The following is a 19727-nucleotide window of genomic DNA, read 5'->3' on the forward strand; positions in this document are numbered from 1 at the left end:
TACATAAACAACTAGGAGCTACAGGGAAACATAATGATTATTAAGTTTCCTGTACTGGTACTGTTTTCATGTTATAAATCTAAATGAAGTAGTGTAAAAATTACATCATTTTACATTACTCTTGTTTCAACTGTGGCTTATTTATTAGTTTATTTAACCAGGGTCCAGCCAGGAGAAAGAAATCATATTGATCATTTTAAAAGAGAGAATTTGATATAAATAATTATTGATTCTGTTGTTAACTAGTAATTAAAAAATAAACAAAGAAGATTAAGAGAGTCTGGGAGGTGGATGTAACAACTGCAGGAAAAGACTATTACCCTAGGACCAGCGGAGCCAAGGGATTGGGATTATTAAAACTCAGAAGCTTGGAGGAAAGGTTCTGCAGAGCTGAAACTCAGATCCCTGGGGAGAGAGTGCTGCTCAGCTGCTGCTGGCCTCTCTGAACTTGGAAGAGGGGTCTTATGGAATTTTTGAGGAAGAGGGGGCCAGCCAACTGGAGCTGGTGTTATGAAAGGTTATGATGAGGCTAGCTCTGTGAGTGTTGCAAAAACTACAAACTGGATTCCACTCCTGTCACTGGGTGAAGAATTTCCACTAGGATGATGGTTATAGAAACAGGAAAACAGACAGGAAGCCCACAGAAAAAGAAAAAGGTGAAAGTTCTTTCTTCATCCACCTCCTTACAGCCTTCCTCTAGTGCTCCATTATTGTTAAAACTACAAGTGAGTAGCTGGCAAGGTAGAAAAGTGATTTACAAAATGGTTAAAATCCACAATACACAAATAAACAAGAGAAAGACATCTAATAGGAACATGAACAAGAGAACTGAACCCAAAAGAAGAAATTCAATCTGCCAATAAAGCTATGAAAATAATTACTTATTAGTAATTAGTAGTCGGAGAAAGATGAATTAAAACCACCAAATATATATATATATATATATATCATTAGATTGTCAAAACTGAAAAATTTTGACAATATCAAATGTTGTCAAGGATGCAGAGCAAGGAAATTCTCATATGCTGCTGGTAAGAGTGTAACTTGGTACACGTTGGCATCATCTAGTAAAATTAAAGATACACTACCCTATAACCCAGCAATACAACTCCTGAGTTAAGTCTTAGTGAAACTCATGCATATATGCATCAGTATTGTGTATAAAAGCCAAAAACTGGAAACAACTGATACACCCATTCTTTACCATTAAGAGTAACCATATAATGGAATTCTATGCAATAATGAAGTAATTACAGCTCTAGGTGATAACAAAGGTGTACCTCACAAATATAATGCTGATTTTGAAAGAGGCAAGACACTCAATATGATTCCATTCATATAAAGTTCAAATTATAGCCCAGCTGGCATGGCTCAAGGGTTGAGTGTCCACCTATGAACGAGGAGGTCAAGGTTCAATTCCCAGTCAGGCTCCATCCCCAGTAGGGGGCGTGCAGGAGGCAGCCAATCAATGATTCTCTCTCATCATTGATGTTTCTATTTCCCTCCCTCTCTCCCTTCCACTCTAAAATCAATAAAAAATATATATTCTTTAAAAAACTAAATTATAATATTTAGGGTTACATACCTAGTTAGTAAGCTATAAAAGCAAAGAAATGAATAACTTAAAAACAGGATAGTGCTTTCCTTTAGGGAGAGAGGTCAATTCAGAAGAAAGGTGGGAGGAATTCTGGGGTGCTGGCAGAATTCCTTGACTCTGGTGATTAATATTATCATATTATAATTATTTAATAAATGTACATGTGTTTTTATACTTTTCAATACAATTACAGCTCTAGGTAATTGTACGCCCAATTACCTATATTTTTAAAGGTGTACACCGATCAGTGTCATAAAAATAATCACTTTCATCCAGTATACAGTCAGGAGGTCAGTTTCAATTCAATACATAATTTTATGTTACTCCTTTTTTCCCATTAATAACAACAGAAATCCAAACATTAAAAAAAAATAACCTAGACAATGGAAACTAAGGAGAAAATAAACAAATGGGACTACATCAAAATAAAAAGCTTCTGCACAGCAAAAGAAACCACCAACAAAACAACAAGAGAGCCCACTACATGGGAGAACATATTTGCCAATGTTATATCCGATTAGAGTTTAATCTCCAACATTTATAGGGAATTCATACAACTTAACAAAAGGAAGATAAACAATCAATCAAAAAATGGGCAAAGAACCTAAATAGACACTTTTCGAAAGAGGACATATAGAAGGCTGAGAGACATATGAAAACATGCTCAAAGTCATTAATAATCCAAGACATGCAAATCAAAACAATGAGGTACCATCTCACACCTGTCAGAATGGCTATCATCAACAAATCAACAAATGACAAGTGCCAGCGAGGATGTGGATAAAAAGGAACCCTCTTGCATTGCTGGTGGGAATGCAGACTGGTGCAGCCACTGTGGAAAACAGTATGGAGATTCTTCAAAAAATAAAAAATGGAACTCCCATTTGACCCAGTAATCCCACTTCTAGGAATATATCCCAAGAAATCAGAACACACCTATCAGAAAGATATATGCACACTTAAGTTCATAGCAGCACAATTTACCATAGCTAAAATTTGGAAACAGCCTAAGTGCCCATCAGCAGATGAGTGGATTAAAAAACTGTGGTACATCTACACAATGGAATTTAAATTTTAAAAAATAATCCTATATAATAAAAGGCTAATATGCAAATCAACCAAATGGCTGAACAGCTGGTCACTATGACGTGCACTGACCCACAGGGGGAGCGCCGCTCAACCAGAAGCCCTAAGCCAGGCTCACTGCTGGTGAGCGCAGTGGCGGTGGCGAGAGCCTCTCCTGCTTCCGTGGCAGTACTAAGAATGTCCAACTGCCGGCTTAGGACCGCTCCTAAGCCAGCAGTCAGACATCCCCCATGGGCTCCCAGACTGCGAGAGGGCGCAGGCCGGGTTGAGGGACCCCTACCCCCCTGAGTGCATGAATTTCGTGCACCGGGCCTCTAGTAAATAAATAAAAAATAAGCCTTAGCCCGTTTGGCTCAGTGGATAGAGCATGTTTGGATTTTTTTTAATGTTTGGATTTCTGTTGTTACTAATGGGAAAAAAAGGAGTAACATAAGGGTCTTGGGTCCAATTCCGGTCAAGGGCATAAACCTCGGTTGCAGGCTCCTCCCCAACCAGGGTCCTGGTCAGGGCTCATGCAGGAGGCAACCAATCAATGTGTTTTCTCTCACATAGCTATTTCTCAGTCTTTCCTTCTCTCTTCCACTCTCTCTAAAAATCAATGTAAAAATATCCTCAGGTAAGGATTAAAAATAATAAATAAAGTAAAAAGTTTAAGAGATATATATGTTTTCATTTATATGTCAAATAGTACATTAAAAACAGAAAACTGAAAATAGATAAGTCAGAGACTTAAAAAAATAGAAAATAGATTAAAAATAGGAAAGACTGCCGAAACCGGTTTGGCTCTGTGGATAGAGCGTCGGCCTGCGGACTGAAAGGTTCCAGGTTCGATTCCGGTCAAGGGCATGTACCTGGGTTTCGGGCACATCTCCAGTGGGAGATGTGCAGGAGGCAGCTGGTCGATGTTTCTCTCTCATCAATGTTTCTAACTCTCTATCTCTCTCCCTTCCTCTCTGTAAAAAAATCAATAAAATATATTTTAAAAATAAATAAAAATAGAAAAGACCGATTTGTGTAGTGAACTGAGTAGAAAGAATACAAGTATATGATGGGAAAATGTTTCAAATAAACTAAGTACTCAAGATGATTGCCTGTTTATAATTTAATCTTTATAACAGTTACTAATTTCCATAAGTAAATGATGGTTACAATCAATTTTAGGAATAGCTTTCTACTTCATACAATACTAAGGTTTAATAGCTTTTTCCCCCACACAGAAGGAAGTTTATAAATTTAAAATTTCTAGCATATCTTGGAAAACAGAAACTTTCAGGAAAAAGAGAAAAAAACGGGTCAGATAAGTTTAAATTTTCTTTTAAATATTTGGCTGGGAGAGGACAATGGGGGAGGAGAGGGACATATATAATACTTTCAATAAAAAATTTAAAAGAAAAAAAATCTCAGAGCCTTGGAAGCATAGACCAGTAAAATGAAAAGATACAAAGGATTCAAGCTCTTCAAATATCACACTGAAATAGTCATGAGGCCCATAAAAATTATCCTTGACAATTTTATAGTGTTTCAACTATATGGAGTCTCTTATTTTTCAGAAATTTTTCAATTGATATCTCACTACAGAAAAATATGTTACACTTTGCAGAAAGAGTCATTAAATAATTAAATCCCAGAGCATTAGCATGTCCACACAATCATTCTGTGCCATGGGAAAATAAGAAAATGGTTCACTATTTTCATAGGTCCCTTTTCCTGTCCCATCCTATAGTTTGCTCCTGAATTCTAAATATAGTAACAGTAATTTCTACCATTTACTGAGCCCTTTTTATGTGCCTTATATTTACTATCTCCTTTAATTTTCACACATTTAAGAGCAGGTCTTACTGATCAGGAAAAGTGAGACATGAAACGATTAAGTAATTTGTCCAAACTCACAGGCTGCTATTGAGGGAGCCAAGATATAGTACAACTCCAGGGCCAGTGTTTTAACACTACAATGTTCTATTCAATAAAACACTTATACCATGAAAACTACCTATAATCACCTACCACCTTCTAACCACCGGATTCCAGGTGCCTTGAGTAACTTATTTTTGCCTTGCCCAGATAACTGCATACTCAGAATTCTGCTAGGTGAAGAAATCAAAACAAACGTTTGGGGAAATCTATGATTCTCCAGCTAAGAAAATGGAGGTCCAGAGAAGTTGTGTTCTGTCCAAGACCCCAGAGCTGGTTTGTGACAGCCAACACTAAAGCACAATTCCCCAGAGTGATCTTCCCACCGCACCAAAAGCCCTTCCTTCCTACATACATCTAAACTGTAAACTCCCTGTGGAACCCATTCTCTATCCTCCACACAAGCTCTGAAGTTTACTTTGCCAACTTTCACAGCATACAATAGCTTCAATAGCACTCACATGAGGTAACATACATTCTTTCATTTCAACAAATACAGAGAGATACACTATGTGCTAAGGCAATTGATGAACCCAAATGTTTATCATAATTTTGGCCTCCGGTTTTATCATAAAAACATAAACATGTTAACTATAACATGTAACAGTGCCATAGTCGCCTTGTGAAGAATGTGTTCTGAAAGCACACAGAGAGTGTATGTTTCAGCCTGAGTCAAGAATGAGCAAGGCAAGGGGCTGTGAGATGCATCTGAGGCAGAGCAAAGGCAGAGGTGTGCTGGTGCTTAGAAAGGAGGGGGAAATTCTATCATTTTTACCAATGGACATCCAGGTAAAAAACAACAGTACATATGGGGTCAGAAAACCTGAGTTCAAATCTAAACTGTGAGACGGACTAAATCTGACTTGTGTGACTTTGAACAATTTCTGACTCTCGGTGTCCTCATCTGTGAAATGTAGATACCACCGACCTGTCTACCTCACCGGACTTTCGTGGGCCAAATTATGTGAAAGTGCTTTAAAAACCGCAAAAAACCTGTATCAACATTAGTTCTTTGTTTTCACGTGGATCTTTCCCCCAAACCTGTGTCTCATAAAAACCTCACCCTTCAGGATGAAAATATTGTAATGACATCATCCATATACCCTGATGGGGTAGTAAATAGCTAACACACTAATGCCTTCAGGTTGAAACATCAAGACTCTTTCTACTGAAACATACATACATACATACATACATACATAAAGTGTGTTGTTTTTAATTTCTTAAGCACTGGTATTGACTTCTAGTCAATGCTTCCTCTGCAACTAGTACTAAATGCAGGTTTTCTTCTGGAAATTTTCTATCAGAAATTCCACTCCATTTTATAGTTCGTTGTGAAGCAACCAATTCAGGAATAGTGTGCGAGTAGCAATCACTGTGCTCTCGCTCCAAGACGTAGGTTATGTATGTATTCCTTATAGACACAACCAAGCATATGCCCTGACTCTAAAATAGAGACTGGTTTAGTGCAATCATACACATGAGTGCAAAGAGCTAGTGGACAAACAGAAAGCCACTGAAAAGTATAATGAGTTTCTATAATAAGTATGGATTTAAAATGCTTTGAAGGCCACAACCTGATCCCTGCTTTAAAGAGCTCCCCCCACTTCCTTTAAAGTTTGACAGAGCAGCCCGTAGAATAACCCCACCTCCCTTTAGCAATCACTCTTTAAAGTTCAACCTTAAACCCCAGTGTCTCGGCTGCTCCTTGGATGACAGCCTGGATAAAGTTCCGCTGTACGTTTCCGAAGTCAAAGGATGGGCAAGAGACAGGAAAGGGACAAGGGGCGGGGAGGGGGGGAGCAGGGGGGGGTCCTCGCGCCGCTCCAGGACCGCGGCTGTTTTCTCTCACAAGAGCAACTTCCCGTTTTCTCCCTCTTACCTTGTACACTTTCCCAAAGGCTCCGTCGCCCAATTCTCCTATAATTTCCCAAAACTCCTCAGGGTTCAGGTCCCTCTTCACATGTTCGTACTGCTTCTTCTTCTTCTCGCTCCCCAACTTGAAGATCTTACGGAAATTGAAGAAGGACATTTTTCCTCCCAACAGAGTTCCTGGCACTTAAGGACTAAAACAACAATAAAAGGCAAAGTTTCTCCTCCCTCTTCTCCCGCGCGGGCTCTCCTGGCTCCCGCCGCTCCGGCTGGGCGTCCCGGAGAAGGCGGGGCGCGACTCGGGCTCCGACCCACGGGGTGGGAGCGGGGGTGGGGGGGGCGCTGCGCGGGCGGTCCCTCGGCCGAGCCCGGCCCGCGGGCCGCGCGGTGGGCGCCTTGCCCCCTGTCGGCCCTAGGGGGGCGGCACCTGCCCGGACTCTGTCCCAAACCGGCCCAGCCCGATGGGTCCGAGCGGTCCAGACGCCCGCGGTCGCCGCGGCTTAGGCCCGTGTCACGGCGAGTCTCCAGGGGCGGCGGCCACTCAGGGCAAGGGACGCGGCCGGCGACCTCTGGGGCCGGCAGTCCACAGGACGCGCTCTCCCGCCTCCGGCCTCGAGCCCGGGGTCCCCTCCGCAGCTGTCCGCTCCCGCGGCGCGAGGCCCGCGCGTCCCCTCGGCTCCCGGGCTCCGCCGCCGCCGCCTCCTCGCTCCCTTCCCAGCCCACACTGCCTCGTTCTGGAGCGCGCGCCGACGCCGACGCCGACGCCAATGCCGCAGCGCGCCCGCGCGCTCCGCAGGTCGCGCGCCCTGCTCAACGCGCGCTCGCGTGGGGGCGTGCCCTCTGGCCCCGCGCACGCGCGCTGAGCTCAGCTTGCTGGCGGCCTGGAGGGGCTCGCAGGCGTCCCGCCCGGGGTGCGACGTGGACTCGGGCGTTCCTCGCTCCTGACGCATTGTTCCCCATTTACCCTCTAAGCCCTAAAAATCCTCTCAGTCCAGGATTTGGGTGGAGTTGCCCCCGCGGGCACGACCCTGTTGACGTTGCTAGCGGATGTTGCCTCCATTCTGGATCTGAGAAATGTTGTAAACACTGAAAGCTGAGCTGTACCGATGGGGGCCCGAAAGGGTTTTTTCGCTTTCAAATGGGTCCAGGAGTACAGTGAGAGGAGCACGTGTGATGGCTGGGAGCTTCGGAGCCAGAGGTTACCAGCTCTGTGACCTTGGGCAGTAACCTTTCCTTTCTTACGGAGAGGAGTGAATGAGGCAATGGATATAAGCCGTTTGCGCGGTGCCTGCTCAATTTTAGTTCTCGCTGTTGTCACAAGTGTGCAGGTAAACCCGATAGTGTGACTCAGTGGTTGAGCGTGGACTTATGAACCAAGAGGTCACGGTTGAAATCCCCATCAGGGCACATGCCCAGGTTGCAGGTTCGATCCCCAATAGAGGGTGTGCAGGTGGCAGCCGATCAATGATTCTCATCTTTGATGTTTCTATCTCTCTATCCCTCTCCCTCCTCTCTGAAATCAATTTTAAAAAAATGTATTTTTAAGTGTGCAGGTAGATAGACATAGATAATATGAAGCATGTAAACCCACTTCTCGAATGATGACCACAACCCTCCTTGAGGGTAATCTACCTTCTGCTGGCCACTTCAACAGACGTATTCCCGTGCCACCCTTCCTGACTCCATCTGAACCACTTTCTACCTCGGCTTCCTGGTCTGCCTCTGGCCCCTTGGGCAGCATGAGTGAGAGAAGGCTTGGGCCATGTGGGCGTTGGCTGGAATCTACCAGATAGTGACCTGCCTTCCTGTTCTCCACCAGAAAGGAGCACTTTTAGGGCAGTGGCTTGTTACTCATCATTGTATCCAAGAACCTGACAACATTCCTGGCATATAATGAGAAGGCAGATCCCTTGAATGAATGGAAATTATCTGGAGCAGAGGCCAAATTGCTATCTATATAAGGGCCAACCATTTTTTCTCCAGCCCCAAAACTCTTCTTCCAGTGAGAGGGTTAAAATTATTTTGTTTCTCAAGATCCCCCCTCCTTTTTTTTTCATAGTTTATTAAGGTAGAATTGATATGCAACAAACTGTACATATTTAAAATATACGGTTTTATGTTTTGACAGATGTATACACCTGTGGCAATAAAAACTAATCTATTTTTAACTATTATTATTTATGCGGGTGGCACTAGATGTAAAGGTAACACATACTCATTGTGGAAAATTTTTAAATGCACAAAGAATAAAATGAGAAGCAAACACATACTTTAATTCTACCATCCAGATATAAACATTGGTAAGATTGTATTGTATTTCCAAACAGGACTTTTTGGCTGTGGATGGACTTTTATTTACATGGATGAAATTAAACTGAATATAAAGGTTTGCACCCTACATATTTCATATTCCCATTCCATTAGTAACTGTTTCCTTAAAACATGAAATATTTAGATTCTCAGCTTTAGATAAAACATTGATGAATAGCTCTACAAATCCTTTTCCACATATTTGATTATTTTCTTAGGGAATTACCAGAAGCAAATTTGGGTCAAAGAGTTCAAGTCTGTTTCCTTTTTTTGCTATTTTCAAAATAGAAAACCCTTTACTGTTTTCTCAAATTAAAAGATAATATATCCTTGTTGTAAATTAACTGAAATAATATAGAAATGATAAATTAGGAACCTGTCTGTAATTTTCCCATTCTGACTCCCCCCCACCACCCAACTTCAATCCCAACCTAACTACTGTGAAAGTTAAGCCTATGAGCAAGAGGGAACTTTTGGGGGGTTAACAAAAAAAAGTTCTAAAATTATATTGTAGTAATGATTACACAACTGTGTACATTTGAAAAATACTTCTAAAAATGTATGCATAGAAAAGAATCTGGCTAAATCTCTCTCTCTACATATATATCTTACTTTTTAGAAAAATATGTTTTTATGGATTTTTAGATAGAGAGGAAGGGAGAGGGAGAGAGAGAGAGAAACATAGAATGGCTGCCTCCTGCATGCCCCCTACTGGGTTTTGCCCTGGCCCAGAATCTAACCAGGGACCTCTTGGTCCATGGGATGACACTCAATTCACTGAGGCAGACCAGCTGGGCTATGCATATATTTTTTAAATATAAAAATGGTGTCAAATATGAATCATGGATATCTTTCCATACCAGTACAAATAGATCTATCCAATCATCCTATATAATAAAAGGCTAATATGCAAATTGACCAAACAGTGGAACAACCAGTCACTATGATGCACACTGACCACCAGGGGGTAGATGCTCAATGCAGGAGCTGCCCCCTGGTGATCAGTGCACTCCCACAAGGGGAATGCCGCTCAGCCAGAAGCCCTGAGCTGGGTTCATGGCTGGTGAGCACAGCAGAGGTGGCAGGAGCCTCTCCCACCTCCACAGCTCCCCTTGGGGGAGCAGGCCTAAGTTGGCAGTCGAACATCCCCCGAGGGCTCCCGGACTGCGAGAGGGCAGAGGCCGGGTTGAAGGACCCCCACGAGTACACAAATTTCATGCACTGAGCCTCTAGTTTTTAACAACTGCATGGAGTCCCAGGGTACAGCTCAACCACATTTTATTTAAACATTTCTCTATTGGTAGGCATTTAGATAGTTTCCAATTTTTTGTTATCATAAACAACACTGTATTGAGCATGCATACACAAGCATCTTTGTGTATTTGTCTGATTGTATTTTCTTTTTTCTTTTTTTTTTTTTTTTTTACAGAGAGGAAGGGAGAGAGATAGAGAATTAGAAACATCGATGAGAGAGAAACATCGATCAGCTGCCTCCTGCACACTCCCTACCGGAGATGTGCCCGCAACCAAGTTACATGCCCTTGACCGGAATCAAACCTGGGACCCTTCAGTCCGCAGGCCGACGCTCTATCCACTGAGCCAAACCGGCTACGGCCTGATTGTATTTTCTTAAGATAAAATACAAGAAGTGGAGTTACTGAGTCAGAGATCATATTCAGAATTTTTTTCCTGTATTGCCAAATTGGCGGGTAGAACGATTGTACTAATTTATACTCCTATTAGCAATATGTGAGAGTGTCAGTCTCACCACACCTCAATAGCACCAAGGTATTATCTCATCTTTTTAATCTTTGTCAAGCTGATAGTTCAAAATAACCTCTCATTTACAATTCTGATTATTAATGATGTAATACTTTTTCATATGTATATTGGCCACTTTATCTTATTTTATGAATTGCCTCATCATGTCAAATAATAATATCAAATGGCATTGTTAATATTGTGTAAATGAGGTGATCAAGTATAACATACTTCGGTGAAATGATGAGAGAGTTAATAGGAGTTTATACATTTTTTCCATGAAGTTATAGCCACAGAAATTATTTAATAATACCAGTGAGATGTCATTTAGACAGATTCAGATTTTCCCAGTAATGACCTTGATAGCTAGATGTTTGTGTTATTTGTAAACCATAGTTTGGCTTCCTTGAATTTTTAAACCTTTGAAAGTGAAGTTTAACCAGTGGCCATGTAAAGTATTCATTTAATACACAATTTTTTGGCTCCACTCACCTTAAAAATAGTTTAAGACATTCTCACTAATAACTTGGTGAGGGGAGAACTATCTTCACAATTTGCCAGGTAACTGACCTTCACTGAAAATAATGAGGATATCATTTAAAATTAAAATTGAGCCCTGGCCTGGGTAGCTAAGTTGGTTGGAGTATACCTGATGGGCCAAGGTCAAGGGTTGATCACCGTCAGGGTACCTGTGGGAATCAACGAATGAGTGCATGAGTGAGTGGAGCAGCAAGTTGATGTTTCTCTCTTCCCCTCCCCTTTCCTCTCCTCTCCTCCCCTCTCCTCCTCTCCCCTCTCCTCCTCTCCTCTCCCCTCCCCTCCCCTCCCCTCCCCTTTCCTCCCCTCTCCTCCTCTCCCCTCCCCTCTCCTCCCCCCTCCCCTCCCCTCCCCTCCCCTCCCCTCCCCTCTCCTCTCCTTTTCCTTCTTCCTCCCTTCCTCTCTCCCTTCCTCCCTTCCTCCTTCTCTCTCTGAAAATCAATTTAAATTTTTTAATTAAAAATCAAATATGTATACCAGCACTGTGCTTAGTAGTTTACATGCATCATCTCAGTTAAACCTCATATCAACCCTATGAATAGCCCCCATAAAAGTAAGAAAAAATAGCCCCCATAAAAGTAAGAAAAACTGAGATAGTTACTCAGAGATAATAATAGCACATTTGAACTGGAATCCAGAACTTGGTAAACCAAACTCCCTAGCTTTGAACAACTAAGATGGTCTGTAATAGCTACCTCACGGAGGTAGCCCAATATCTTCCTATTCCATAAATTTGTGTTGAATAATGAATGAAAGTGAATGAACTTTATACCTATGGAAAGCAAATTTCACATCAATTCCTTTCCCTTCCTTATTTCTAATTTAGGCAGCAAATTTACTACTAATTCTTTAAATGCTACTGTGTAGGTTACATGGAAGTAGCAAATTCCTTTGGTGTACAAAGACTGTGGTATAAATACATTTGTCTATCCTTGTGGAGTTATATTTTTAGAAAGAAATATTTTCTCAGGTATTTTTTAAAAGTAACCTGCAATCATGACAGTTATTCTCCTGAAATAGGATTGTGTGTCATTCAGAAAATTCCAAAACGGATTTTTGGTCTTTTTTTTTTTTTCTTTTCCTACTTTAAAAGTAAACAAATCACCTGGTAAGCTATTTTTGTTTCAAAAGGGGAATCTAAAAATATCCTCCCTTCTACATTAATGTCCCTTCTTGCGTCATACAGAACTGTTGCACTCACACTCCCACCCTCTCCTCATCCCTAGCTGCTTCTGCTGAAATGAATCATAAACATTTGGCAGTGTAATGGCAAGTCTTAACATATTCAAATCTGGGGGAATTAAAAAATAAAAACTCTACAGGCATACTTCTTTTACAAGTGGCACTCACATTCCAGTTTTAAAATTTAGATACCACAATCTTTTGAACGTTAAGGACTTAAATGGTCAATATTGAATTCCTCTCATTCAGACATTAGCTGCAGCCTTCATGCAGCCAATCCTTTGTGATTAATAAAAGCCTCTGTGCTATTCAGTTGCCCAGACTTTTATGTCCTGCAGTTCTTCTTTGTTTCATAAGGCAAACAAGTTGGATGTGATCGTTTTGGTTTTTTTTTAGCACTGGCTCAGAATTGTTTGTCACATCATTAACTATCTCTGTGGGCAAGTCACTACTCGACACTATGAGGCTTACACATGAGTTTCATTTTTAACAGCGGTGGCTTCAAGGAGTTGAAACAATTCAGAAAGACCCAGAAAATAGAATAACTGCTAAGGTATGATTTGGATAGTAGGTAGCTTCTTCAATATGAACTTTAAGAGCCCTTGTAACTGTAAAAATTCTGTTTTCATTGTGTCCCTAACTATAGCTGCCTTATACATATACTAGCAATTGTGTCCATTTTTCTGACACGGTTGTGACTCAGGAGTAAATAAATGCAGTCAGGAATTTCAGAAAGAAGGGCTTATCTGTCAAAACTCATTGAGAATCCTGTTTCCACCAAAAGCTATTTTTGGAATAACCCTTCAGAAATGTACCTAGTAAGATAAGAAAGCCTGCCCACATGCCTTTGACGATTGGGTGGGATGTTTTCAGGGTAATGTCAGTGGCTATCTTCCAAAAGACATTTTCAGGTTTTCCCCTTAAGAAAATAACAAGTTCTTACTATCGTTTCATAATCTTCCTCCTTAACTCTTCTAATCTTTCAGAGCAGCACGTTTTTAATGAAAACTTTATTACTGCACATTCCTGTTTCACAAAGCCGCCACAACAACTAGAGACCAAATAAGACTGTGGCTTATTACAGTCACGAGACACTGCCTATTTGTCTGGGAAATCACGAAATTTTCTATTTCTGTGACTCAGGTTTCATGCTGCTGCAGGAGGAAATGAACTAATATAGATTCCGATTAGAGCCACATCTATTTTCAAGTTTTTATTCATCTGAGCTTTATAAAATGGCCATTTCTAACAAAAATGAACCAATTATTTGTGATTGAGGGTTCCACTGGGGGAGAAAAAAATGTATTTCAGAATTGACTCTTTAAATAACTGTTTAGAATTGCCACCTTCCATCCACTCCTTCATTCATCAGATGGTCTCAATTTTCTACTATATGCTAGGCAGTATCCTACTATATACTCCTGTAGGGATGACTAGAGAATCAGTCAGAATCAAAATGGGCCAATAAAAACAAAATCCTGCAGCCTCTTGGAACTTGTATTCTCTCTCTCTCTCTCTCTCTCTCTTTTCTTTTTAAGAAATAGATTTCTTTTTTAAAATATATGTATATTTGTATTGATTTCAAAGAGGAAGGCAGAGGGAGAGATAGAAACATCAATGATGAGAGAGAATCATTGGTTGGCTGTTTCCTGCATGCCCCTCAATTGGGATGAAGCCAGCAACCCAACCGGGGCATGTGCCCTGACCAGGAATCAAACTGTGACCTCCTGGTTCATAGGTTGAGGCTCAACCATTGAGCCACACCAGTTGGGTGGAACTTAATTCTCTATGATTAAGTGGGATGTAGACAAATAATAAAAGATATTATCTTCTAACCCAGGGCAATTTTTCGCCTCACACACATGCAATTTGGCAATTTCTGCAGACTTTTTTTAGGTGTCACATCTGGGAGAGGAGGTGCTACTGGCCACTGGTAGGTAGGGGTCAGAAATGCTGCTCAACATCTTACAATGCCCAAAACAGCTCCCCATCCCTGCCTCCAACAAAGAGTTATCCAGCTCAGGTTGAGAAACCCTGTACTAATCTTTAGTATTGGAGATCATGATGTTGGTTACCCTCGAGGAGGTAGTGACTAGAAGAGGTCACAAGGGGAGACCTCTGGATGCTGACTACATGGGTGGGTTTATTATGAAAAAATTCACTAGACTCTGCTCTTATAATTTGTATGTTTTTCTGTGTGTGTAATTTTAACATATAGCCACTACATGTTTTTGAAACTCCTCCTGTCAAGAGGGGTGTCTATGAATCTCAGAGCTATGACTGCTTAACCAATATAATATGGCAGAAGTGACACTGCCAGTTTCCAGACCGATTCCTTAAGAAATTGGCAGTTTCTACTTCCTGTCATTTGGACACTGGGTCTTGGAAACTGTCACTTGGACACTCGGTCTTGGAAACTAGCCACCATGCTCTGAGGAAGTCCAAACAGCCCATGATGAGGCCCATGTAGAGAGGCGAGGGAGAAAAGGAACACAGGTCCCAGGCCCTCAGTCCTAGTAGAGCTCCCACCTAATTGCAAGCATCAACTTGCCAGCCATGTGAATAAACCCTCTTGAAGTTATCTTCCAGCTTCTAGCCAAATGACCCCAGCTGACAGCAAGTGGAGAAGAGCCAAGCCTTCCCCCCTGAGCCCTGCCCAGCAGATTCATGAAGTAAATAAGCAATTGCTGTTAATTTAAGGCATTAAGTTTTAGGGACTTTCATTAAGCAACAATATGTAGCTGAAACAATATTAAGTAAATCAAAATTTTACTTTAAAAAGGAGTACTATATGCCATAGCTGGTTTGGCTCAGTGGATAGAGCGTTGGCCTGAGGACTGAAGGGTTCCTGGTTCGACTCCAGTCAAGGGCATATGCCCAGGGTTGTGGGCTTGATCCCCAGTAGAGGGCATGCAGGAGGCAGCTGATCAATGATTCTCTCTCATCATTGATGTTTCTATCTCTCTCCCTCTCCCTTCCTCTCTGAAATCAATAAAAATAGATTTTAAAAAAATAAATAAAAAGGAGTACTATAGCCATATCACTTGGAGAAATTCTTGGTTAAATAAAGTTTTAAAGCTTGTCTTACTGCAGAACTTTTTTTTAATCCTCACCTGAGGACATTTCCATTTATTTTTAGAGAGAGGGAATAGAAGAGAGAGAGAGAGGAAACATCAATGATTGCCTCCCACATGGGGCCAGGGATTGAACCTGCAACCTAGGTATGTGCCCTGACTGGAAATCAAAGCCTTAACCTTTCTGTGTACAGGACGACACTCCTACCAACTGAGCCACACCAGCCAGAGCTCACTACAGAACTTTTAATGGGCTAATGTGTTTTATTTTTCTTCATATGAGTACCAGTATTCCTCAAACATTTTAACCCCAGAATCTGTATTTTAAAGTGCCATCTTGCAAGATTGATGTTAAATGAACCAGATATAAAGAAAACTAGACTGACCTTTCAATAATTCAGTAAACTGAAATTTTAACTCTTAAAATTGCAAAGTTAATATCAGGGTAGTTTGAACTGGAAATTTCATATGTAGTATAGTCAATCCTGATAATCAGCTGAAATATCTTAAATTTGCCTAATGAAAAATTTTAAATTATGAAAGATTCTAATGGCAGTTAAAAAGAAAAACTTATATGGCATCTCAGTAGTTATTTCAAAGTCCCTGAGATCGATGGCTACATATGTTAAACTTTTAACTCTGCTTTTACTTAGAAGGTTATAGTAGCAGTGTATAGTTAGATATTGAATGTTATAGAATGCTTTCCGTGTTTCCTTAAATTCTCACTTGATCTTAAATTGAACTACACAACATACTTCTAATATATTGATACAAATTTATTTTGTTGCCTATTTATTTTTCCAGGCCTTAAAAACATTGGACTGAAGTGGATAAATTGAAATTTGATATCCTGTCTTGTGTCTAGTGAAATTCAAGTTTATTCTTTATTGTAATCATCCAAAATCAAGTGGAGGTTTTGTTTAGGTTTTCTTATCAAAGACCAATGCCCAGTTGTCCCTCCCCACACATTCATTTCCCCCATGTTTCAGCTCAGATGTATCACTTTAGCATGAGGGAATTTTGGAATAAAAACTTTAGCATCACCCTAGCCGGCTTGGCTCAGTGGGTAGAGCGTCGGCCTGCGGACTGAAGGGTCGCGGGTTTGATTCTGGTCAAGGGCATATGCCTGGGTTGCAGGCTCAATCCCCAGTAGTGGGTGTGCAGGAGGCAGCTGATTAATGATTCTCTCTCATCATTGATGTTTCTCTCTCTCTCTCTCTCTTTCCCTTCCTCTCTGAAATCAATAAAAACATATTAAAAACAAACAAACAAACAAAAACTTCAGCATCACCTGGCCAGCTTGGCTCAGTGATTGAGTGTCGACCTATGAACCAGGAGGTCATGGTTCAATTCCCAGTCAGGGCACATGCCCAGGGTTGCAGGCTCAATCTCCAGTGCGGGGTGTGCAGGAGGCAGCCGATCAATGATTCTCATCATTGATGTTTCTCTCTCTCTCTCTCCCTTCCTCTCTGAAATCAATATAAATAAATCATAAAAATATGTCAGCATCAAAGTACAGCATTATACAGACTAGGATACTGACCACTTTCCCAGGTACCCCTCGTTATCATTCTTCATTCAGATCCTCTCCTAGAACCTGACCCCTGGAGATAGAGTTCTCCAGGCAGTCTTCTTTATCCCACTCTGGATATACCCCACCGAGATCAACAGTGCCCTCCTGATTTCCATCCCATGACCACGCTGCCCAGTCTTATCTACCCTGATCCATGCCTGACTGCTGGAAAAGTTATGTTCTGTTTGAACCTTTGTGTTCAAACTGTGCTGACTCTAATCACCTCACTCCCAAATCAACCAAGCTGGGCATTCTGGTTTCTAGATTTCTCTTTGGCTTGTGGAAAGACTAGCTGTTGTTTTTGTGTGTGTGCATTACACAAAAGCACACCCCTAAAAGGGTAAGGGGAGGCTGAAATTCAGTCCACATTTTATTAACTAGGCTGAGAGCCTGTGAGTCTGTCTACCCAAGGGACACCATCTTCTTGTTTCAACAAAGATGATTTATAAAGCAGTGATGAGCCGAAACCGGTTTGGCTCAGTGAATGGAGCGTTGGCCTGCGGACTGAAGGGTCCCAGGTTCGATTCCGGTCAAGGGCATGTACCTGAGTTGCGGGCACGTCCCCAGTAGGAGATGTGCAGGAGGCAGCTGATCGATGTTTCTCTCTCATCGATGTTTCTAGCTCTCTGTCTCTCTCCCTTCCTCTCTGTAAAAAATCAATAAAATATATTTTAAAAAAAAATAAAGCAGTGATGGCACTGGCCTCTGACTTAGACCTCAGTGTTGTCATGTAAACATCTGGGATGTTCCCTTTCTACCTTCTCGGTTACCTTAGGTTCTGTCCTATTCCATGGAATTTCAGGCATGTCCTTTAAATGGGGGAGATCTCCCCATCTTTGTGACTCTTCCTATAATTTGGAAGCACTTTGGTGGTTTTTATACTTGTGGTTAACACCAATGATTTTATACTGTGATATGTAGGACATTTTGCTTCTAATCAATATTCATGAAAATCCTCAAAGCACAGGTTTCAAGTGGAACACTGCAGGTCCTTTGCAACATTGAGACTTTCTGTCTCACTTAGGAGACCATCCTAATTCTATTCTACAGCTTTGCCTTTCAAATGTTTGCTGGCTCACATAACAACAAGGATTAGAGAATTATTGAAGGATCAAGGCTGCTTTGAAGCCAAGTATTACTGCCATCCAACCCCAGAACCAATCTTGCTAAACCAACAAACTCAGAAGCACCAACTCTCTCCCAGAGGGCTTTCCTTCATCTTCTCCTCAAGCTGCATGATTTACTTTTCCAAAGGGAGGTTATGTTCCATTGTGTTTTGATAGCATCCAGATTCTCCAGATAAACTCATTTACAATGTGGTGCGCTCCTGTAAACCAGGCCAACTGAATTATTTTCAAATTATCCTATTGAGCTGGAAAAGCAAGCTAGCTCAATTATTAATGTAAAAGCACCGTTAGGTGATGTGCTTCTTCAGCTTCAATAAACACCATTTTTATTAAAGAATAATGGTTTTTGTATAGTCAAAGTATTTCTTACTTATATGCTACACAGAAGGAAAAAAATCAGTATTTCTTTAATTCCCAAGAGCAGGTGGAAAATTAACCAGAGATTTAGAACTACTTCAATGAGTCTTAAACAATGAGAGGGTGGAAGCAGGATTTTTAAAAAAGAAGAAGAAGAAAAGTGACTATTGCGATAACTATGTTTGGTGCCAGGTGCGTGCTGGAGATATGGGAGGTGGGGGGAGGGGAACGCTTTGTAAAATATATGATTGTCTAACCACTATGCCATACACCTGAAACCAATACAAAATAATATTGAAAGTAAAAAATAAAAGAACAGTGATGTTGCCCTAACTGGTTTGGCTCAGTGGATAGAGCATCGGGCTGCAGACTAAAGGGTCCCAGGTTCGATTCCGGTCAGGGGCATGTACCTTGGTTGCGGGCACATCCCTAGTGGGAGGTGTGCAGGAGGCAGCTGATCGGTGTTTCTCTCTCATCGATGTTTCTAACTATCCCTCTCCCTTCCTCTCTGTAAAAAAATCAATAAAATATTTTTTTAAAAAAAGAACAGTGATGTCTCTGATATAGGAGACATTTTACCTTTTACAATTTGCTTAATACAAGAAGTCAAGCACTCAGGAGGGACAGCAATCAAATGAGGTTGGTCGATAGCTAATGTAATAATAGAGGAATATGCAAATTAGCCAGGACGCCATAACATCACGACTGATCTACAACTGGCAGAGAGGTACAGGAGGTCGGGGCAGTGGGTGGAGAGCTAAGGAGGGCAGGGCAGCGAGCTACCAGCAGCGGAGAGCTATGAGTGGTGGTGGGGGGGTGGCCAGCAGAAGCAAGCAGTAGCAAGCTACTCAAGCACCGATTTGTGCACAGGGCTACTAGTTTTAATATAAGAAGCTAGAGTTGAGGAGCAAGAGCCAAAAGCCAGTGCTGTTCTTAGCTGTATCAGTTGTTATTGAAAAGGCTAACTGGGGTTTTATTGACAAACTTGAAGTGTCATTGGGCAGAATGACAGAAAACTGGCTTTGCTACAGGAGTGGTGCTAAATGTGTCACCCACTACCCCCTTCAAGACTGAAGGGCTATTCCCTCGGGTGATAGGAAACAGTCCTCTCCAGAAATGACCTGCCAAAGAGTTCCCTCTCCCCAGGTCACATCTTCTTCCTCATCCATTGACTTGTTGATCCTAGTGTACATCAAGGCCTGGCTCTCTTACCCCGATGTAAGACAACTCTGAAAGGCCATCTCAACTCCAGAGATCCCAACAGGCTTAGTGGAGACCTTTGTTGAGTCTATTTCACAGTCCACCTTCTCCCTGCCCAATCTACTTCCTCTCCTTCTGTG

General features: G+C 41.5%; 1 protein-coding gene across 2 annotated transcripts in view; it reads right to left on the reverse strand.

Annotated features, from left to right (window-relative positions):
- The window catches only part of SLK (STE20 like kinase), a 58496-nt gene extending 51311 nt beyond the window's left edge, over positions 1-7185 (reverse strand). For both annotated transcript variants that reach the window (XM_070432346.1, XM_070432345.1), the window contains exon 1: positions 6477-7185. In XM_070432346.1, coding sequence (XP_070288447.1) covers positions 6477-6626 — 150 coding nt within the window. In that variant the 5' untranslated portion in view covers positions 6627-7185. The remainder of the gene's footprint in view (positions 1-6476) is intronic.
- Between the last annotated feature and the right edge of the window lie 12542 nt (positions 7186-19727).

Source organism: Myotis yumanensis, unplaced genomic scaffold (assembly GCF_028538775.1).
Source record: "Myotis yumanensis isolate MYYU_CA2020_CCGP unplaced genomic scaffold, mMyoYum1.0.hap1 SCAF_13, whole genome shotgun sequence".
NCBI classification, from domain to species: domain Eukaryota; kingdom Metazoa; phylum Chordata; class Mammalia; order Chiroptera; family Vespertilionidae; genus Myotis; species Myotis yumanensis.